Below are 24,350 nucleotides of genomic sequence, written 5' to 3' on the forward strand. Positions count from 1 at the left end.
GGAAGGTCCTTATGGGCTAAAGAGGATAAACATGTGGCGATATCCATGACCAAAAAAAAAAAAATGAAACACTTTCCAAAACGAAAAAAAGGCGCCTCCTTTCTCTTTTTCTAGGGAACTATGGCCTAATCCTGGCTTAGTCTAAGCCCTGTCTGTGAAACCAGGCCATTGTGTTCACTTGCAAAGCTTTTACAATCCCCAAGAAACTTTTGGGGGGGGTTAAAAGTTTTGTGAGAAAATGCGAAGCACCAAAATATACAAGGTGGACATGCTGTTCATAGCGGAGCACACTGCTGTTTGGCTGTTAATGATGAAAGGAAGTGGTCACTCACTTGGACCCCACACATATTTACACTGACTATCTCTTGTCTTGCACTCTCCAGCATAGCAGCGACCCTGCAAAGAAAACACAGTCTCACTAATTAATAGAGAAAGAGACACTGAGGTATGGATCAGGTAGATTAATCAACTGATTACTGGCCTTATTAAGAAAATTAACAATTATATAAATAACGGTGCCTGCGTGACCAAAATATGCTAATTATTAAAGGTTAATGCAATTTTCGACTTAATTTTGTCTAATAATCAATTTAATACAGTTAATGCTTTGTCTTTGTCCCATTTTGTAAAAATAAACGAAAAGAGAAGTGTTTAATATGTGAGTGTGGATCATGATTTTGTGTATAAAATACAGTTAATGCTACCATTAATTTTTTGTTGTTTTTTACTACTTATTCATTTACTTCTTATTGATTTAATACATTTCTAACAATATTATTACCAATAGAGTAATAGTAGAATAAATCATCAAAGCAATGAAATGACACACATGTAAATTATGTATTGACCAAAAAAGTAAATGCAAGTAAGTAAACAAACAAATGAATAAATAACACTGCTTAAAACTCTTTTCTTATCATGTGATTTCTTAATATCTTTGAAATAGTTAAATTTGTAAAGAAATTTAAATTGACGCACTTACATTTGACTAGAAAACTAATTTCCAGCATTCTAACATAAGCTTTTATATCAGAAGGGCTTTAAGATCATGAGAGGACTGGTCTTCGCTCACCCAGCTTTCTACTGTAGATACGGTTAATGACCATTTACAAAAACCCTTATTGGTTGACCACTAATAAATAATATGGATGATATATTTATTAGTGGTCAACCAATAAGGGTTTTAGTGGACTAGCCACTTTAATAGCTTTTATAATAATCAGTTTATGAATAATGAATTGAGCCATCAATGTGTCCACACATTATTATTTTTTTCAAAGTATATTGGCACTGTCGCGGTTATATTTTTGTTGTTTGTACCTGGTTGAGAGAGCAGAAGTGACCGTCCTGCTTGTGTAGGTTTGGAGGGCACTGCAAACGCACATAAAGAAAGATTCAATAAAAACATGGATAATCAGACCGTCATATGTGTTTGAAGTAGTGCTGATATGTCACTGACCAGCCCTGAGTCTCCTGAGCATGTCTCTGAAATATCACAGTCATTTACTGCATAGCGGCACGAGAAACCTCGCGGATAAAACTGAGACAAAGAGAGAAAGAGACACACATCTGATTAATTGTGTTAAATGTGCAACCACTACAAACATACTAAAAAATACATTATCAATATCTAAAAATGCATTTAAAAAACGGTATGACTCTCACCAGACATGTGTTATTGCAGCAGGGTCCATCGCTGCAGTGAGCACCGTTAGACAAAGAACACTTTTTACAGCACTCTTTAATGCACTCCTATAGCACACACATACACAGAAGATACACACACACCGCTGAATACTGTAAGCTTATATAATATTGATGTGTAAAATTCAAGTGCGGTCTAGAGTATCACGTGAACTCACTTCTCTTGGTCCACAGTCACACTCTTCTCCCACCTCCACATATCCATTTCCACATTCTGTGTCTTCAAACAGCTGCAGGACACGCATGCAAAAACAGGCATCGCAATCTTGGTAAAGAGATTTCCAAATAGCTGCGCCAAACAGATGTGATATGAACTTTTCTAAGGTTCAGCAGATGTACTCGGTTACAGTTAAAGGCATTTGGAAGGAATTTTCTGTGATAACGTTCTGAAGATTTTAGCGTGGTAATGGATATGACGATGTTAACGTATTTGGTCTTGGAGGAATACAGGGGCTGGACAATGAAACTGAAACACTGGCCAATATAGTGTTGGTGGCTTAATGGCTATAGTTGCGCAGCCTGCTGGCCATTCTTCACTGATTGCGCATTCCACCAGTAAGAGCAGAGTGTGAAGGTTGACTATGTGCACCCAATGGTTCAAACATTGTACCCTGAAGGTGGTACCGTGTATCAGGATGATAATGCACCAATACACACACCAAGACGGGTGAAAAAATGGTTTGATGAACATGAAAGTGAAGTTGAACATCTCCCATCACTAGTCACCAGATCTGAATATTATTGAGCCACTTTGGGATGTTTTGGAGGAGCGAACCAGGAAACGTTTTCCTACACCAGCATCATGTAGTGACCTGTCTACTGTTCTGCAAGAGGAATGGCTCAAAATCCCTCTAGCTACTATGCAGGACTTGTATTTTTCATTCCCAAGATGAAATGATGCTGTATTATATACTAATTGTGGTCTAAAACCAGGTGTTTTAGTTTCATTGTCCAACCGCTGTAGATCTGTTATGCTGCTAAATTGCTGCTGCAAAGTAAATACTGCAAAGCAAGTTGCTACTGCCAGTACATACACAATATAATGCTGTGAGTATTTAAGACATACTGCTGCTGCACAAATAACATATATAATAACCTGCAGCAGATCTATACAGGTGGAGCTGGGGAGGTGGAGGCTTTCAGAGGAACTCTAAAAGCACGCTGCGAACTGCTCTAGGGAATGCTAACCAGCCATTTAAATGTAAAGCAGTAAGCTCATTGGCTGAGTATGCAACATGAACCAATCATCTTGCGCCAAGTAATTTAACACAGTGAATTTCATTAGTTTGCATTAACAACCCATCAGCCCGTGCAATCTAGAGTTTGATGGCAGAACTTGGCTATTTCCTAAATATGATTTTGCTAAATAGATATGGTAAAAAATAATGTACAAGAAAATACCAAAATGAATTACAATTTGGTCATATTTGAATTACTTTGAACTGTGGGCTGAACCTCGATTGAGCCAATATTACAGTTTAAAAAAGCTCACATATGCTTATATCAGTCAGAACAGAGGTCACCTTATGCAGAATATCCACCGTAACCAAACATATATGTCCATTTTCATAAAAAAAGAAATGCACTTAATTGAACCGAATATGCCCTTGTAGTGTATTTCAAATCTTAAACATATTTCAAAACACACTTAAATACACAAAATGTAATAAGGTCAAATTAAAAGTTTGGTTTAAAGTACATTTTAAATTACTGTTTTAATATTCATTTGTTGTGCATTAAAGTACAATTATTTTGATGTGTTGACTAATATACTAAAGTGCATGTAAAATACTATTATTATATTATAATTGGATAATGAAGTTAACAAATTTAAAATCCACAAAAATTGCAACTTAAATCATTACACGTGTAATAACATAATGATACACAGGTTTTAAATAGCAATGACATTAAAGTATATTTTAGTTTACCAAAAATGCTAGTCAGAACATTCACTTTAATCATATTCTAAAGACAACAGAAGTAATTATGAAATTACATATAAAGACGTACAATACTTACATCCCACTTGGGTTAAAAAATACACATAAAAAAATCATCTAACTGCATTTAATATTAACTCATACTATTATACGTTCATTTTCATTCAAGTCTCTGAGACTTTACATTCATTAGACTCAGTTTGCACTCAAGTATATTCTTTTAAAGTATTACTCTTCTTAAGTACACTTAAGTGTGCTACTTTTTCACAAGGACAAAAATACAGGTGCTTCTGGGAGATGTTGGGTACATCTAAGGAAGAAACACATTTTTGAGAGAGGAAAATCTCTCCTTTTTTATTTTTTAGCATTTTACTTTTTTATTTCTTCTTTTGTAGATGTGTATATGTGTGAAAGATGCTCTGTTTTTGTTTTTAGGCTAAGGGTGACTTTTTAACATTCTGTCAAGGGTCTACAGATAAAAAACAGCCTTTCTGGCTAATTATGTTTATTATATTAATAAACATGCCTGGGAATGTGCCAGAATGCTGCATTGTCCCTGTAAACAACTAAATCAAACTAAACTAAACTAAACTAAACTAAACTTAGAGACATGGATGTGTAAACCTGGCAAACTTTGATGATATGCACCAGAACAGGACACCAGAAAAAAACCCTCCTTATACTGAATAATGATGATGATAATAAAGATAATAGTGATGTCTGACCTTGGTGGGTTTGTTAAAGAGGCATGATCCTCCTCCCTTCAACAGGAAGTCTTTAAAATCAGTGATACTGCACTTAGAGAAAGTCTGCGTGCGCTGGACCCTGAGAAGAGAGACAAATGCATGGAAAAGGCTTTCACAGATGACATAAAGCCAAAGTTCCCGTTTTCAGTGTTTGTCTCTATTTCTGTTCTATCATGCAAATGGTGTGCATTCTAATAAATTACCCCGCTGACAGATGCATTATATTTAAAACACACAAAATTAAGAAATAACTACATTGAGTACATACAGTGATAATCTGCTATCACACACATGCACACAATCTATAAAACACACATCAGCAGGTGAGCTGACATTAATGTCTTAATGTTAAAATCTGTCGTATTTTTGATGGTGGTGTTTGTGTGTAGTATGTGATGATGTCTGATAGCTGAAAGTGTACACACACATGCACACATACAGGAGTCATAATGGTAGTGTACTTTGCATATGGACTAGACTTGTCATCGTATATCTCTGTATATCACAAAATATGTCTGCGTATCATCTTACCCAGTGTCCTCCATGATACAGCCTATCAAAGAGTTCATGCACCCACAATCCTCTGAAACAGAATACACACATGCACAAGAACAATTCTTAATATTTTATCCCCCAGCTTCACAGACAAGGCTTAAGCCTAGTCCTAGACTAAAATGCAAGTCTGAGCTGTTTCAACTTAAAGATTCTTGCACTGACTGATCTTAAAATACTGCCTTTGTTTTGTCTCAAGATGCACACCTGTAATGTTTTTCTAAGGCATATTCATTAAAATTACTTAAATGTACTATTTAAACTATGGTGTAATCCTGGTTTAGTCTAAGCCTTGTCTGTGAAACCAGGCATGTTTATGTTAGTAGCAAAGTAGCTAGCTAAGCAAATTATTTAAACGAGTGTGTACTTCTCTTTGATGCTGAATCCCACTGAATACCAAGATTCTGAGCCAAACTCTGGGCCAGCAGCGGTGCCATCGTCCATGTAGCACCAAACTGTACAAACATCAAACACACGTGGGAATAAAGCAGCTATGTAAGCATACACTTCATTTGAGTTTAAAGTTGGCATGAAGAAGAACTTGCAATTGCTCTTCTTCCCTATTGTGACGTACATATCTGAGTAAAACCACTTCCCAAATGTGAAAGGCTGGACTTTGGGAACTGATTAGATTATTCGAAATCACTGAATTGTTGCGAGGAGACGAGAATTTATGAAATTAATTAAAGATTATGAGGGCAGATGAATAACGAAAAATCCTTTAAATGAAATCTATAATTATGAGTTTAGAGTCATTATTTGCATAATGTATAATCAGATAATTTCATACAAAGGTAAAAATGTGAAAACTGTTATAGTCTATGCTATAGTCTTACATTCAGTAATTTAACTGACATGGGGACAAAATGCACTACCAATAAATTCTTTAGGGTCAGCAAGATTTCCTTTCTTTCTTTATTTGATTAAAATCCACAAAAATATTAAGCAGCTGTTTTCAACATTAATAATAATCAGAAATGTTTATTAAGCAGCAAATGTATGTAGAAAACTTTTTTATGAAGTGAACTCACTTAAAGAGTTATTTAGCATAATTTTGCCAGAAAAAGTTTTATAATTGTTATCATTTGTTAATGTAACAAATCTTGTGTAATATAACTTGTGTTTGTTTGCTGGTTTTTATTGTATTTGTTATACTTGTATTTTTTTTTTTATTAAATAGTTAAACTGTTAAAACAATTAAATTGCTTTTGCCATGAAAATAACTTAAGATGCTGACATAGAATTAAATAAAATATACTACTATACTAGCAGCAAATCAGCATATTAGAATGATTTTTGAAGGATTATGTGCCATTAAATTCAGCTTTGATCACAGGAATAAATTACATGTTAAAATATATTAAAATAGAAAACAATTATTTTAGTTCTTACTGTACTTTTGATCATGTTCGTGCAGTCTTGGTGAGCACAAGAGATTCAGAAACATTAAAAATTGTACCTTATGTACATTAGTGTAATTTTTGTAGGTATTTTATGTGATTTTTGCACATTTACACTGAAAGTACTGCAAAATGATAAGGCGACTGTGTAAAATAAGCTATAACATTCACTCCTATATAGGAAATTTAAAAAAATACGATGATTTTTGATGAATTAGATATTTGCTGTGAGCCAATGTACATGTGATTCACTCACCTCAATGATACCAACCCCATGACTGACAGAACAGATCCCTCCAAAATACGCTACACTGCTCCGAGCGTAGTGAAATGTCACATTTCTGCAGACACACACAGAAACACACACTTCATTTTCACACATATGAGCGTGTGTGTAAGCAATTATTATGAACAAAACTGGACTCACGAGAACAGATGCACTGCATCTGCGTGCTTCCTGATGTGCTGCTGTCTGTATTTGGAAAAGTTTCGCAGCATTTCGAATGGTATCACGCTAACGGGAATGTGATCCTTGTCCGTCCAGATCTCCACAGCGACCAGCACCACACGCGTGTTCAAGTGTTCTTTAAAAATCTTCCATTGGACAGAAAGAAAGAGAAGGAGGGGGAAATTAGTACATTTGCTTATGACATACCAGAGCTGTTGTGTTCACTCACTTTCTGTCTAACCATAAATAAATTAAAGGTGAACTGTATTATTTATGTACCACTGCCATACTGAAAAAAATATACTAAAATGTATTTAAAATATATTTATTTCATGCTAAATATACTACAAATACATTTACATATTGACATACTTAATAAAAATACCCTGCAGTTGTACTTTTAGTGTAAAGACTGATATTATTTAAAGATCATACAATCTTCATCAACAGCGACATAAAAACATATGTTAGGCTTAATATTAAGAAATGTGCATTGTGCGCACGTAGTACTCCAAATAAAGTTTAATTACAATTTTTATATTGATAAATCTCGAGCAATATGTCAATAGACTTGAACTATCCTTAGTATAAACGCATTTTAAATCTATTACTTTTTTACTTGGTTAGGGACAACAAATCAAAATTAATTGAAATTCAAATTAAAAATCACTGTTCTAAATAAGAACTTTCAATTTCATGGCTTTTAAAAAGTTACACACTTTCATATGTTACAGGTTACACACAAGAATACGGACATCATTTCCTAAGTAATATTTCATAATGAAAATGATCAGTTTTTAACAACATCTTTCCATATTCAATGGAAGAATAATATTTTTTCCATTGAAAAATAAATTTTTTATCTATGCGTTTTTGTTTAATTTAAATTGGAACTGCCATTTCTATCACAATCGCTATTCCTTTAAGGTCCACAAACTATGAAAGGTTTCTAAAACCCAGCAACAATAGGTTGTTTTAATAACATTGAAAACTCACAGCATCCACCATGTTGACCACAGATTTGGCATGGTTGCGTGTGTGCTGCATGGTCTTCGTTTTCCTAAACTGTGGGATAATATTCACATATTTACAATTATATAAACATTAAATACATTTACTGCGGTCATTCAGCATTTCCAACACATTAATACTGAAGGAGGGAATGGAGATGTTACATCATAACTGATGTATTTGGGGTCCTACTTGGGGGCCCAATCACCTCCGAGCTTAAGAAAAAAAGGCCAAATGAATATTGGCGAGTGGAATTTGCATGGCAAGCCACACCCCCGTACATATGGGTATATAAGATGGTGACGTGTATCCACTCATTCAGGTTTACACTGAGGAGCCGAGACACATCCCGGCATTCAGTGCAGTTCAGGATTGTGGCAGGAGGACGTAGCGTCTCTGTTCCCTCCTTTAGGGAACGAGGGTTACAGATGTAACCGAGACGTTCCCCTTCAGTCGTACTCTACGACGTTACGTCATAACTGACGCATTTGGGGTCCCCTCTGGAAAACGCCACAATCCTGAACCATGTTACATAGTTGAGGAACAGATGCTGACAGGCAAGCGTGACAAATTAAGCTCAACACGTAACCTTCCCATCGCCCTGTAAGTCAGATAATGGGCCCACCAGGGGTGCCAGGTATCTGAAGCAGCCATTGGAGGACAGAGCACAATGACGGAATTTAAAGCCATGTGGAGACTGGGTAATAATAAAATATCTGATAAGATACTGGGGGGAAACACGGTGGAATAAACCGTGGAGAAAAATCCTGAGACATATGCCACAACCTACAGGGGGTGAAGGAGACCCCCTGTCAGAGCACAGTCATGGACTACTCTGCCCTAATCCGGACTGAGGGGCAATGGAGGACCCAGAGTTCGATGAGGGGAACAACTGGGAGAAAGCGCACAGATCCATAAGGAATGGTGCAGCAAGCCGACACTGAGCTGTCCTCTCGCCAGTTATCTGAAGTTACCCGCGACACACGGGAGGACACAGCTGAGCAAAAAGCAGTGGGAGGACTTAGAGGAAGCAAAACAGGTCTACCTGAGCCTCGCCAAATCGACTCTAGATGAGCTGGACACCCGGGGTTGGAATCGCCATTCTCGGGAAGAGTGCATTTTTTTTTTTTGGTCCACAGCTGCCTGTAGGAAACACAGGGTCTGACCAGTGGCTGAGAAGGTGGCAACACCAACCCGAAGTGTGCCACGGTGCCATGCCCATCTCAAGATCCGGTCGTGTAGTTAGTGCTGAAGCGATCTCACATGGAACAGTCGAGCGGCCAAACCGTGACTATGGCTGCCATGTGTCTCAGGAGCCTCTAAAAAAAGTTTAGAGGGACCGCTGTCCTGTGCCTGAAAAGAATCAGGCAGTTCAGCACAGACTCTTTCAGCTGACATGTCTCGACCAGATCCAACACCATACAGAGAAAAGAGAGAGCTCCGTTCTCTTTTTAAGAGCTCACGCTTCTCCCAGTTGACCCGAAGTCCCCATGGCTGGGGTGCGAAGGCACAAAGTTCCTGTACTTATCCAACAAATCTCACAAGTGAGGTATTCATACCCAGTACTCGTTGAGGATCCAGGGCACCCCCCGCGAGTTTGTAAAAAGCGGGGAAACAGATCCCTCCGAAAAGCAGGGAAGCTGAGGGGAAACCTGTGTTCTGATACGTTGGACCCCTGAAGCAGACCGAAAAACGATATGCTTTTGGGCAATCTGGGCATAACAGCACGCGCCCTTCAGGTGTTTCTGTTTCAGCCACCCGAATAGTAGCCCGAAGAGGGGACCGATTTAGAACTCAAGAACCAGGAATGGGTGAAGCCCACTGCTCTTTTCGAATGTATGGACCAACCAAATTGACCAGCAGACGGGCTAGGTAGAATTAGTAACCGGGCTGCTGTCTGCATTAAATAGGGATTATAGGAATGGAACCAACACCCCTGCAGCGGGGCAAGCAGCTTTTTTTTTTTTTTTAGGATGGCTCAACCCGGAAAGCAAGCGTCCCGAAGTAGCGCCAGGGGAACCCAACCTTCAGCCTGGCGGTCGAGGCTGCCCAGGGGAACATGTCCGTCAATTTAGCCTCAGACTCCGGCTGTGCAGCCGCCACAGCAGAATCTCCGGTGTCAGAAGACAATAGCCCCTCTACTGATGCGGCAATAGACATCTTAACTTCCTCATGAGCACTAAACGAGATGCAAGGCTGGGATGAACCGGCATCGACATTCAGAAATGGTAATATTAGTCATTCATCAAAAATCTTAGTGGATGCACGCTGCCATCTTATATACCCATATGTACGGGGGTGTGGCTTGGCATGCAGATTTTTACTCGCCAATGTTCATTGGCCTTTTCTTTTTAAGCTCAGAGGTGATTGGGCCCCCAAGTAGGATCCCAAATACGTCAGTTATGACGTAACATCGTAGAGTCCGACTGAAGGGGAACAATCTGTGTAGGAGAAGCAGAGCACCCTCTAGTGAACACAACTGCACTGCATCCTTCAGTGCAGTGCAGATAAACGATAAACATGAACTCACTCAAGAAAGTCATTACAAACAATCAAACAATAATCCTATGCCTATCTTAAAACACAACTCTATTACACAAACCATGTGAAAAAGAGGTGCACTTCATTTAAACTGAATGTGCACTTCAAAGTAGTGTACTTCAAATCTTAAAAGTATTCCGAGCACGGAATATGGCCCGAACCCAGAGAACTCCCCCATCCCAAGTATGGGATGAGAACAGATTAAGAGCGAGGAGTTGGAGTGGAGGGGGGATGCCAAAAAAGTCAAGGTAAGTTGGCTGTGTGCATACATATGACTTGTGCTAGTTCGGATGATTAGCAAGACGAACTGCACTTGTGCTCCTCCTGAACTTTGTTATTAAAACATCACATATTTAAAATGTAGGCTGCTATCATTACAAATATGTATACAAATTTTCGTTTATAATAAATTCTTGTCAGTATACATTTAGCAGTATTTTAACTATATTTTAAAAACAAAAATTAGGAAATTACAATTAAAGATCAAAAAAATCCAAAACAAACTAACCACACTACAATACATTTTCATTTAATAGCAATCAGCATGCATGCAATTTAGTGTCTGAAAACATTACATTGCACTTAAATGAATTCTAATAAAATATATACTATTTTCATAATAAGCATTCTTTTTAAAAGTATGCTAAAGTGTTCTTTTCTCAAAGGTAATCAGAAGGCCAATGATACTTTCACACATAGTGCTATTGTATTCAACAGCATTTAAACACACCAAGCTGTGATCAATGACGATCATGAGTTCTATGTACTTCATCTCCTCAAACACGTTCCTCGGCATCTGGAAGAGAAACACGACAATACAGCAAAATCATGGCTCAGCTTATTTCCCATCTTATGTCCTAAGCACTTTCAGACATCACAAACCCTCATAATGGGCTGCTGTTACTTGGGAATGAAAGAATGTGCATTGTTCTGGATCAAAGTTTTTGGCTGGATCCCAATTTACATACTTCTACAACATAATAATTTAATTTATAAGCTTTAATTTAATTAATGGCCTCAAGACTGACTGCTTCCTGTACACTGAAAACATGGAGATGGGAAAGTGCAGAAAATACTGTCTAAAAAATTTGTGGTTGGTATAAGAGTTTTTAGTGTTATTGAAAGAAGTCTTTCATGCTTACCAAGACTGCATTTGTCTGATCAAAAAATATACCAAAACAGTAATATTGTGAAATTTTATTACAATTTTAACATAACCTTGTCTATTTGAATATGTTTTAAAATGTCATTTATTTCTGTGACGTAAAGCTGAATTTTCAGCATCATTACTCCAGTCTTCAGTGTCACATGATCTTTCAGAAATCATTCTAGTACGATGATCTGGTGCTCAAAAAACAAGCGCTGACTAATATTTTTGTGGAAACTGATGAGTAAAAAGATTGCTCATTTGGAATTTTTTACTGTAATACTATAATGTCTTCACTGTGTCCTTTGATCAACTCATCCTTGCTGAACACATGATAATTTATTTCTTTCAAAATGGGGTTTTGCAATCACAAATAAAATTGATTTTTAAAACATATAAAAATAGAAAATAGCTACATTACCAGTCCCATTACCAGGGGTTTTGAACAGTAAGATTTTTAATGTTTTTTTTAAGTCTCTTCTGCTCACCAAGTCTGCATTTTTCTTACCCAAAGTACAGCAAAATATTTTTACTATTTAAAATAACTGCTTTCTATTTGAATGGATTTTAAAATGTAATTTATTCCTGTGATTTCAAAGCAGAATTTCTCCAATCACATGATCTTTCAGAAATCATTATAATATTCTGATTTGCTGCTCAAAAAAATATTATTATTATTATTATTATTATTATTATTATTATTATGTTCAAAAAGAAAACAGCTGAGTATAATTTTTTCAGGTTTCTTTGATGAATAGAAATTCAGAAGAACAGCATTTATCTGAAATAGAAATCTTTTGTAACATTATAAATGTTTTTATCATCACTTTTGTTCAATTTAAAGCATCCTTGCTAAATAAAAGTATTAATTTCTATAATTTCTTAATAAAAACTTTTTTTTATAAAGTTGCAAAAGCATTTTATTTCAGATAAATGCTAATCTTTGAATCTTTCTATTCATCAAAGAATCCTGAAAAAAGATTACTTAACTCTTTTAAATATTGATAATAATAATAATAATAATAATAATAATAATAATAAATGTTTCTTGATCGGCAAATCAGCATATTAGAATGATTTCTGAAGGATCATGTGACACTGAAGACTGGAGTAATGATGCTGAAAATGTAGCTTTGATCAAAGGAATTGATTGCTTTTTAAAATATATGCAAACAGACAGCAGTTATTTTAAATAATAAAAATATTATAAAAATATTACATATTATTATCATTTAATATTAATATTAAATATTACTGCTTTTGCTGTATTTTGGATCAAATAAATTCAGGCTTGGTGAGGAGAAGAGAATTCTTTAAAAAAAAAAAAAAAATCTTACTGTGCAAAAACTTTTGACTGGTAGTGTACAATGATAAACGGAAGCATCAACGTATGTTTTAAAATAATAAAAATGTCTTAATCATAAAAAATGTTATTGTGTTGTTTTCAGAAGAACGCCATTATTGGGAAATACTCTCTCTCTTCTTCGGCTTGCTCACTCAATCAGGGGTCACCACAGCGGAGTGATCCACACAGCCAATTTGGCACATGTTTTACGCCGGATGCCCTTCCTGCTGCAACCCAGCCCTGAGAGTGCACTAACTTGTGCATCCCCAGTGCTGAGACACACTCACTCATTCACACACTACGGTCAATTTAGATTGTCCAATTCACCTATACTGCATGTTTTTGGATTGTGGGGGAAACCAGAGCACCCGGAGGAAACCCACACTTACACGTGGAGAACATGCAAACTTCAGAAAGGCATCCTAGCCGAGACTCGAACCAGGGACCTTCTTGCTGTGAGGCAACAGTGCAACCCACTGAGCCATTGTGCCATTATACTACTAGTTCGAAAACTGCATTAAATATAGTTTTCATTTCCATGTATCAAATGACCTACTTAATTTATAATTACTTAACATTTTAAGTTTATTTAAAACTGGCAGCTTTAACCTCACATTTGTCTGCATTTTTCTAACACTGAAAAGTTGAGTCATGAGCTCCTCCTCCTCCTCAGCAATGCCTTGGGTTGTGTGCAACATTAACCCTAAAAGTATAAATGCATATTTTTTAGAAGACATTAATACAACCTAGTATAGATAGTATGCAAATTGAGATGTAATATTTGTGTACTAGAAGTGCCAGTACTAATGCTGCTGCTATTGCACAAGCCTAAATCAATCTGTCTGTTATTATGGACTGTGTGCTGGTTTGCATAGAGTGTCATTGAGAGTGTTCTTGTTCTGCTCTGCAGTGGATCACTTTGTGGCCTGTATCCAGCATCAGCTGCGTCCCACTCAGACTCTTACAGCTCGCTTTTTCCTCCGTCGAAGCCAAGACAAATCCTCCTCCATGCCTGTGCACACACATACACACAAACAAGTGTTTGTTTGTCAGCTTTTTCTCAGAATTTTAACCTTCTGACAAAACTGTAACATTGTATTAAGTGAAGAAATAAGCACATTCTCTATTCTCCAAATAACATGCAGACTATTTTACTGATTAAAAACAGTGGGCATCCAGTGCTCCTGCAGTATGATGAACTCAACAAAAAGATGTGCTACGAAATCTTTTGTATTGGCAAAGGACTCTCAAAGAAACTCGTATTACTCACTGACTTTTTTTCACTCTAAGCTTGTAGTCGTGGCAGTAGAGACTTTTAAATACTCTTCTTCTTCTATTTATTTATTTATTTATTTATTTTTTACTACAGTACCACCCAGAAGACCCATACAGACATTTGCTGAAATATATATTAGAAGGGGTTCATTAATGAACAAATAAGCGCTGGCCACATGGCTATTGCTGCTGTAACAGCATCAGTTCTTTTGTCTTTGGGTCGTTATATTTCTCACAGATTTCTGCTCATTCTAAATCAGAATCAGATAAAGTAGCATGGTAAATATTACATTTATATGAATGCATTAGTGAGAGAGCGATTGTGTGTGTGAATTAAATCTTCCTACCAGTGTCTTTTTACTAATAGTGAAGCTGAAACATATGCTACAACTTTTCAGTTTCTAACATGAAGCCTCGGCTATCCACCATATTCTTCCCGTAAGAGCGGATGTGTCTGGCTTCTGGTCTCATCTGCTTCCAGCTGTTTTTAGCTGCACAAAACAGCCTGTTTTGCTGCTAGATATTGTAAACTGGTGTGTCTTACCATATTATTTTAATGTATTATCTTAATTCTGAACACAATGCATTATAGTGCAAGCAGTTTTACCGCTTACTGCACTTTTTATTATTCTTCTCTTTGTTTCCCTATGGCAGCTTATGAACTGGAAGTCTAACACATTACGAGAAAACAGCTTACCTCTGTACTGAAAAATAAGGTGGATAATCCAGTTTGCACGCATACACGGCACATCCTGTGGCACCCTCTATAGGACCAGTGACTGGTCGACATCATGGCACAGCATTAAAGGAGAACTCCACTTCCAGAACAACAATTCGCAAATAATTGACTCACCCCCTTGTCATCCAAGATGTTCATGTCTTTCTGTCTTCAGTCGTGAAGAAATTATGGTTTTTGAGGAAAACATTTCAGGATTTTTCCTCATATAATGGACTTCATTGGTGCCCCAATTTTGAACTTCCAAAATGTAGTTTAAATGCAGCTTCAAAGGGCTCTAAACGATCCCAGCCGAGGAAGAAGGGTCTTATCTAGCGAAACGATCGGTCATTTTTTTTCCGAAAAATAAAAATTTGTATACTTTTTAAGCACAAAAGTTAATGTAGCACAGGCTCTGGGATGCGTGTTCACGACGCTACATACTATTGAATCACGTCGAAAGGTCACACGGAACTACAGACCCAGTGTTTGCAAAGACTAAGAAACTGCAAGTAAGTCAAACGCTGTTCACAAACAAAAATGTACAGTGTCGGACAATTCTGAAGTTGTAGTAGAAAATAAGATGGAGTTTTTCACCATACCTTTTTGAGCCGGAGTACACAGACGATGAACTTATACGTGATTCGTTGTAGTGATGGGAAGTTCGGATCATTTTACCGACTCTGACCTTTGAATCTTGTTCAGCAAAATGAACAAATCTTTTGAGTCATTTCGTTCATTTTAGCAAAATATAATTAAAATGTTACGTGTTTCTTCCCTAACACATCTACTGCTTACACAAACGTTGATCACACTACAAACAAGACAAAACTATAATGCTATAAGAAACAGAAAAGATTAACTCATTGTTTACCTGGGTCTTTAGTCTATGATTAGCTCACCTCACCTCTTATCTGACAAGTTTTCGGGTTTGAGTCATTTGTTCATCACGTGACAGCTCCATAAGCTCAACAAATGCAGTGTGAGCCAGAAAAAGAATTGATTAGATCATCTCTCAAGTCTTCGGGTTCAAGTCGTTCATTCATCACGTGACAGCCCCATAAGACGAAAAAAAACCCGAAGACTCGAAACAGGTGAACTAATTCCAGTACAGAACCTAATAGGATGTTGCGCATGCGTGACTGAACGAATCACTCCCTGAGACGACTCGTTCTTCCCAAGTCACATTAAAGATATGTTCAAAATGAACAAATCGTTCAATCGCACCCATCACTAATTCATAGCATCGTGGATGCACATCCCAGAGCCTGTGCTACATGAGCTTTTGTGCTTAAAAAATATACACATTTTTATTTTTCTGAAAAAAATGACAGATCGTTTCGCTAGATAAGACCCTTCTTCCTCGGCTGGGATCGTTTAGAGCCCTTTGAACCTTTGGGCACCAATCAAGTCCCATATATGGAGAAAAATCCTGAAACGTTTTCCTCAAAAACCATAATTTCTTTACGACTGAAGACAGAAAGACATGAACATCTTGGATGACAAGGGGGTGAGTAAATTATTTGTAAATTGTTGTTCTGGAAGTGGACTTCTCCTTTAAATTCGACTAGTTGACTAGTCCAGTGGTTTACAATCTTGGTCCTAAGGACCCATTGCTCTGCACATTTTGTGTGTCTCCCTTATTGAACACACCTGATTCAAATCATCAGCTTGTTAGGAGAGAGATCCATGTGCTGAATTAAGAGTGTCAGATAATGGAGACATACAAAATATTATTTTTCACCCCAAAATTACAGTATTAGGGGCAGTCTTGACCTAATGGTTAGAGTTGGACATGTAACTCAAAGGTTGTGAGTTCAAGTCTTGGTACCGGCAGGGACTGTCGGTGGGGGGAGTAAATGTCCAGCACTCTCGTCCACTCTCAATACCACGACTGAGGTGAGACCCTTGAGCAAGGCACCAAATGCCCAACTGCTTCCCAGGCACCGCAGCAAAAATGGCTGCCCACTGCTCCGGGTGTGTGTCCACTACTCACTGCTGTATGTGTGCACTTGGATGGGTGAAATACAGAGCACAAACCCATCCCATATTTGGCCACACGTCACGTCCTTTCCATCCTAACACTGTACTATATTAAACTGTAGCATTTTGAAGTGAAGAACAATGTAAATTCTACTCAGTCCCTTGCAAAAAGCTACAGAAATATATAATAGTTTACAAATCATTTGAGCTGTGTTAATGTTATGTTTATGCTGTTTTTTTCCATATCTATTTCTGGTCAATTAAGAGCAGCATGAACACTCTTCAAAACATCTGCCTTTATGTTCTACAGAAGAATACAGGTCGTCTCGCATGTCTCACTTCTTCATACAGGTTTGGAACAACGTGAGGGTGAGTAAATAAAGTAAAAAAAGTGTACTTCTTTAAAACACAACTATTGATTATTAAAGCACAATTATTTAAAATGTACTTTAAACTTTTAGTTTGATGTTAAAAAGTGTACTTTTTAAAAGTGTACATAAGTATGTTAAGAAACAGTCTCTAATGAAAGTGTCTCACTTTAAATACACTTAAAGGAGAAGTTCACTTCCAGAACAAAATTTTAAACAAAAAATGTTTGTGTCTTTCTTTCTTCAGTCTTAAAGAAAAAACATTCCAAAATTTTTCTTCATATAGTGAACTTCAATGATGCCTGTGAGTTTGAACTTCCAAAATGCAGTTTCAGTGCAGCTTTGAAGGGCTTTAAATGATCCCAGCCGAGGAAGCCACTTATCTAGCAAAATAATCAGTTATTTTCCAAAAAAAACAAAAAAACAATTTATATACTTTTTAACCTCAAATGCTGGTCTTGTCTAGCTCTGCGATGCACATGCGAACTCTGTAACCTGGGAGAAGTACCAACCCAGTGCTTACAAAGTGAACATGCAAAGGAGGGTCAAACGGGTAAAACAAAAAGGTAAAAGCGACATAGGATGATTTTGAAGTTGGCTGAGAAAATGGGATGGGATGAGAGTTTTTCAAAATACCCTAACTGTATTGACCCGGATTACACAGACTACACATGTGCATCACAGAGCTAGACAAGACAAGCATTTGAGGTTAAAAAGTATATTTGATTTTTTTTTTTTTTTTTTTTGAAAAAAAATTATTCTTTTACTAAATATGACCCTTCTTCCTTGGCTGGGATCGCTTAGAGCCCTTTGAAGCTGCATTTAAACTGTATTTTGGAAGTTTAAACTAATGGGCACCATAGAAATCCTGAAATATTTTTCTCAAGAAGCATAATTTCTTTACGATTGAAGAAAGAAAGACACAAACATCTTGGATGACAAGGGGGTGAGTACATTATCTGTAAATTTTTGTTCTGGAAGTGATTTTCTCCTTTAAGCTGCCTTTTTATAAATATATAAGTTTAAGATTTGAAGTACACTACAAGTGCAAATACAACTGAAGGGGTCTGGAACTGCCTTTTTCATTATTTTGTACTGTTCTTTGAGGTCCATTCATAAAGTTATCAAGATTTTTACATCAAAAACATCTGTCCTAGTTTTGATCCCCCTTATCAGAAAGTTCTGTTTGAACAGGCGTGGTGAATTGTAGACTTGGAAGTAAACAGCCACTGCTATGATTGGCTAGCAGTGTATGTTTGACAGCCTACATGTGATGAACCTGCTGCGATTTAGGTTAAATATGCATAAATACTCAGGAAATATCAAGCAATCTGTAATAACAGACAAAGCAATAGTGAAACCATAATAAAAACAGTTACTCACACTCACATCCGTGGCAAAATGAAGTGAACAAAGGACTGAGTTCTTACTGACATGGTCTGGAACTTCATTAAAAATAAAGTTCATCCACTCTTTCCTAACACTGGGATCAAAAGGAAGGCAATGCCAAAGACTGTTTTTCCACAATTTGGCACTGCAGAGTGTCTTGTCGTATTCGGAGCGATTGGTATCATTTTGGACCTGCGATTGCCTCTCGTTATTTATACTGTGTGTGTAAATTGGTGATCAAGGCTAAACAGGCAGTGATGTAGAAGCTGGCGTTGATCTTCTTCTGTGGATGCGGTGTTTAGTCACACTATTACATCACAGAGCGACCCATTCCACAACCTGTCGTTTTGGCAGAATGGCTTCAATATAAGCTGTTTTTAGACTAATGCGAAAGAATGATTTTTATAGTACAATGACCTCTTATATGTTAAAAGATCAAGGTATTGATCAAGGTTTCTCAGTTCATGACCCCCTTAGGAGTACTTCTTTTACACAGGATGCTAGTATTTTAATTTTTGGGTGAGCTCTTCCTTTATCTGATGTGAGAGTTGACAGAGCTGTGCTATATTTACCTTCCTTTCCTGCAGGTGTGGTTTGCTCCAGGATAGTCGTCCTGCGTAACACATGTGGTCTTGCTGTTCCCTCCTAATGAAACAAACAGAGCATGAGCAGGCAGATCTGACCAAGTTCATCCAAAGTGACTTCAGCTGAGCATGTTAAATTATATGTACACATGCTGTGCTGCATTAAAAGGCCTAGTGCTTTTGATGAGTGTTTATAATTAATTGTGCAATTTGGTTTTTTTTAGGTGAGGGTTTGTTAGTATAAAATTAAAGCTCAGAGATTTAGCTGAGGGTGTGTAGAGTCAGTGTGTGTGTAGGGGGAGAGTGTATGGAGTTCATTAAAGTGTTTACAGTTGCAGTTGATGTGCAGAGGAAATGGCTACGCTAGAGCTACAAAACAGCAGATTTGTATATGTTCTGTCATATATCTCATGTTCTCACTGCAGGCGTCCCAAAGTAATGTTACGCAAGCAGGTAAAGTAATGGAAAATTATGTGTTTTTTGTATGTTTACAGGACATACACATATTCAACATTCTCAAGAGGTTGCTCAAACATATGCTATCAATATGTTCAGAAAAACAGCAATATTGTAAAACATTACCTTATTTTATTTTTATTATTCTTTGACGAATGGGAAGTGCGACTAAGATCATTTATTTGAAATGTATTGTAACATTATAATTGTTTTCACTGTAATTTTTGATCAATTTAATCAGTCCTTACCAAATTAAAGTACCAGATTAACCAAATATTGCAAGCCAGAAACATGTTATTTATCACCTACAGTTGAGGTCATAAGTTTAAATAAGAGGGATCATACCAAATGAATGTTATTTATTTTTTTTTTTAGCAGTGACCTGAATAAGATATTCACATAAAAGACGTTTACATAGTCCACAAGAGAAAATAATAGTTGAATTTATAAAAATGACCCGTTCAAAAGTTTACATACACTTAATTCTAAAAACTGTGTTGTTACCTGAATGATCCACAGCTGTGTTTTTTTGTTTAGTGATAGTTGTTCATGAGTCCCTTGTTTGTCCTGAACAATTAAACTACCTGGTACAGGTCCCACAAATTCTTTGGTTGGTTTTTCAGCATTTTTATGGATTTAAATCTTTTCCAACAATGACTGTATGATTTTGAGATCCATCTTTTCACACTGAGGACAGCTGAGGGACTCATATGCAACTATTACAGAAGATTCAAATGTTCACTGATGTTTCAGAAGGAAAAAAACATGCATTAAGAGCCAGGGGTGTAAACTTTTGAACAGACTGATGATGTGTACATTTTTCTTATTTTACCTACATATCATTTTTTTTTTTCAGAAGCTACAGAAGATACTTACATGTTTCCCAGAAGACAAAATAAGTTAAATTTACCCTGATCTTCAAACTCCTAAAATCTTACAAGGCTATTAATGCATCATGTTTCATTCTGGAGCATCAGTGAGCGTTCAAACCTTCTGTAATAGTTGCATACGAGTCCCTCAGTTGTCCTCAGTGTGAAAAGATGGATCTCAAAATCATACAGTCATTGCTGGAAAGGGTTCCAATACACAAAAATGTTTACAAACCAAAATTTGTGGGACCTGAAGACATTTAAATGTTCAGGACAAACTATGGGCTCATGAACAACTATCACAAAACAAACAAACAAAAAATATGTGGATCATTCAGGTAACAACACAGTATTGAGAATCATACATATGTAAACTTTTGAATGGAGTAATTTTTATAAATTCAAATATTACTTTCTTTTGTGTTTGGCTATATGTAAATATCTTTTATGTGAAATATCGTATTGAATCAGTACTAAATAAAAAATAATATGCATTTTGTATGATCCCTCTTATTTTGGTAAAATAACATTTTGCAGATTCTGCAAGGTGTATGTAAACTTTTGACCTCAACTGTATTAGTACTTACGTACACATTTCAGGTAAAAGCTATAAGAATGTGTACAATTCGCTTAAAAATGATAGTAAAATAATTCAATATTGTGTAAAATAGTAAAATAATTAGATGTGCAGTTATCAGTGTACTTAAGTTTCATGACCTTGCATGGTACAGAAATGTTTTTAGAGTTATTCTGTAGGGCTGGTTAAAGTGTGTATGAAATTACGATGAAAAAGGAAGACTTACAATAGAGTGATTCTGTTTAAGTGGCTCAATTGTGTACACATGAACTCCATCATCAAACATGCCACTAAAAACAAGAGAGAAACAAACAATTACATTTATTAATTTAGCTGCTTTCATCAACTTATAAATAATAAAAATAAAAATACACACACAGCTGAGTAAGTCAGTATATAGTAATGAAAGCTTTGATGCATTGTTTAAGCAGATTGATTCACTCCAGTACTCACTGTAAACCGTTACATGTGGACAGAGCAGCATGAGAGTTGTCATTCCCTCTGATCTGGCCGTGGTAGTAACAGTGCTCACCACCCTGACAACACACAAAAATATGTTCAGTTTTGTCCTGTTCCACATGGTGCATTTGTTACCACGAAAGATGTATTGTGCAAAACCAGAGATGTTTTAATTAACTGCATAGTGGGTTTCTGGTTATATAAATGCATGAATGGCAGTGTTCAAAACAGCCAATTTGTATACTCTACGTATTAAAGCGATTCAGCGTGGAGTGTCGGCCTCTCTCTGCATTGCTACTGCAGCGTAACGTCTGCTGGTCATGTGAGCTGATCTGCAGGTGAACTGAGCCGCGCTGATTCAGCAGTGAAGTCACAGACTCTTTCTGATTTAACACCACTCAGCATCTCCCTCTCTCCTTCCATTCATGCTCATTTCTCTGTTTTTCTCCCTCTCTCTCATAATCTTCATGTCACGTCTGTCATCTTCCAGAAACATCTGTTTTATATTACGCTGATTCAAAATTGAGTTGTTCCAATACAATTCAAAATAAATTGGTGGCCCTAGAACCAATTAATCCAATTAATGAACAGCTAACATAGCCCATGCTAAAAGTAACTTATTAAAAATGTAAATTTGAACTAGTAAGATGTTACTTTTCACTGACATTGGTAGAGTCATTGCTCATATGGTCAGTGGTGTAAACCTTCATGTATCAACCCACAACCGAACCACAAGCTCTACTCTTCAGCACAATGGTAACTACAAAAATCAACATAACAGAAACTCTTTTAAATTTCAAACAGCATGAATAGGACCTAATTTAAAAATGTAACGAAATTCACTGCCCAAAGTTATCAACAGTGTTGGGGGTAACGCATTACAAGTAACTCGAGTTATGTAATATTATTACTTTTTCCAAGTAACTAGTAAAGTAACGCATTACTTTTTAATTGACAAGAAAATAGTTACTTTTCCCCCCATTTATTGATTAAAAACTCTTCTGACCCCATGTTGAGAGAAATGGGGAGTAAGACGTTAGTTCTAGAATAAATGTGAATGCATTAATTCATCTCACTCTCAAAAAACAGATTCAGTATTCCTCAAAACGAATAAGAACTTGAAATTCAACTCAGAATATGATGCAAACCTGCAATAAATGTTAAATAATACAAATATCCGTTATGCATTTAACCCCATTTTATTAACCGATGTCTTTGCTGCCGATCTTCGTTGATCCAATTCAACCATACTAATAAGTAAAAATTACTTTTAAAAATAACTTTCCCCAACACTGGTTATCAAGTAGTTACTAAGTAACTAAACAAGCTAAACCTAAAATAACAATAATAATAATAAAATAATCAATTAACACATACATTTCAGTTTAAATTAATACAAATATCAACATTATTATATAAAGGTAACTCATCAGAATAATGTTTGCAACTTAAAAAGTTTCATTAAATCAATAAATTCACATTTTTAAAATGCAAGCATGTATTTATGTTGTGGTAATAAATCCCCTGAATTTCTTTATAGTGTGTACACAAAAAAATAGTATTTTCTTGTAACATGTACTCGAATAATCTGTTTTATTTACAACCAGAATTCTTCAGAGACATTCCCATGACTTCTCTAAGCTTTAGATTGATATCTCTCCTGATTGTAGAGTAATTATAAGTTTATACCATTAGCACATTCTCAGAAACCATTTTCAGTTTGTGTTCCGGTGATGTAGTACTGATATCATTACCAGGAAAGATAAAAAAGGGTTTATTACAAGGCAGACCAAAACAGCTGACACTACCATAACTTACACAATATAAATTCTAAGTATGAAAGCAACTGTACTGTGGTGGTTCCTCAATTGTAAAAAACATTGTGGTGTGTGAGGTATAACAGTTTTCAAATTTTCAAATGAACTGATACTTAGTATTGCAATAATTAAAATAGCTACTGCATGACTATCTATTCTCTTCAGTTCACACAGTTCAGAGAGAAATGACAAAAAAATGATTAAAAAATGCACAGTTCATACCTTCCAGAGGATGGGCTTCCCATTCTCATAGTGTATCTCCACATAGTCTGAGGACAGCAGGTCACTGGAACACACAAACACACACCAATATGAATTGGCACAAATGCATGATCATCTGTTGATTCTGGATATCACACGGCTCTGGTATTCTGGCTCAAGTTAACACACAGCGAATGTTTTCTGCACCATATCCTTGGCTGAAGAGTATTTGCTTTGAAAGGAAAGTATCTGAGTTCAATTTTGTTGGACTGGACCCTATAATTCAGGCCAAGTGTCACTGTACTCAGTTTAACACATGTGCAACATATGTTTTCTGCAGCTTTTCAGCATTTCTGTTACAGGCCCTACATTTAAGTGCTATTACTATACCTATTTTAAACAAAAAAGAGAGTATATTTAGTAGATATAAATGCACAGTTGATCCAGAATGATTATGTAATCATTCCTGCAGTAATTCACTCAATGACAGTGGCAGAACAAGCGTTAGTTAGCTAGTCAGATCTAGCAACAGTAAATAAGGGGAAAGGGCTGCACATATATACTGTATATAATAGCATATTAATTTAAGGAACACATATTGACTGTTAACTAGTTGCCTTTTAGCATGCATTTTACATATTAATAGTCAGTGGCATTTTCTCCAAGAAGTTAAGGGAGGCAGTGCCTTCTCAAATTATTAGATGAGAAAAATATTACAAAATATAGCATTAAAAAGTGTATAAATCACTCATTTTTCTATATTTTTCTAGCATATTACTAGCTTACTGGCTATAGGGGAAACTGAAGGACTACAACTGAT

General features: G+C 36.3%; 1 protein-coding gene across 3 annotated transcripts in view; it reads right to left on the bottom strand.

The window, feature by feature from the left end:
• The window catches only part of LOC127170905 (disintegrin and metalloproteinase domain-containing protein 23), a 60,655-nt gene that overhangs the window by 16,490 nt on the left and 19,815 nt on the right, over positions 1-24,350 (bottom strand). For all 3 annotated transcript variants that reach the window (XR_007828422.1, XR_007828423.1, XM_051119230.1), the window contains exons 4-20: positions 23,552-23,615; positions 21,507-21,589; positions 21,280-21,343; positions 19,140-19,212; positions 13,803-13,849; positions 11,076-11,141; positions 7,790-7,858; positions 6,773-6,939; positions 6,602-6,686; positions 5,313-5,400; positions 4,925-4,976; positions 4,373-4,472; positions 1,863-1,934; positions 1,666-1,752; positions 1,460-1,540; positions 1,321-1,371; positions 333-396 (exon numbers count right to left, since the gene is read on the bottom strand). Coding sequence is in view for 1 of the 3 variants with exons in the window: in XM_051119230.1 (XP_050975187.1) it covers positions 333-396; positions 1,321-1,371; positions 1,460-1,540; positions 1,666-1,752; positions 1,863-1,934; positions 4,373-4,472; positions 4,925-4,976; positions 5,313-5,400; positions 6,602-6,686; positions 6,773-6,939; positions 7,790-7,858; positions 11,076-11,141; positions 13,803-13,849; positions 19,140-19,212; positions 21,280-21,343; positions 21,507-21,589; positions 23,552-23,615 (1,313 nt within the window). In the remaining 2 variants the exon portion in view is untranslated. The remainder of the gene's footprint in view (positions 1-332; positions 397-1,320; positions 1,372-1,459; positions 1,541-1,665; positions 1,753-1,862; positions 1,935-4,372; positions 4,473-4,924; positions 4,977-5,312; positions 5,401-6,601; positions 6,687-6,772; positions 6,940-7,789; positions 7,859-11,075; positions 11,142-13,802; positions 13,850-19,139; positions 19,213-21,279; positions 21,344-21,506; positions 21,590-23,551; positions 23,616-24,350) is intronic.

Source organism: Labeo rohita, chromosome 9, assembly GCF_022985175.1.
Source record: "Labeo rohita strain BAU-BD-2019 chromosome 9, IGBB_LRoh.1.0, whole genome shotgun sequence".
NCBI lineage: Eukaryota > Metazoa > Chordata > Actinopteri > Cypriniformes > Cyprinidae > Labeo > Labeo rohita.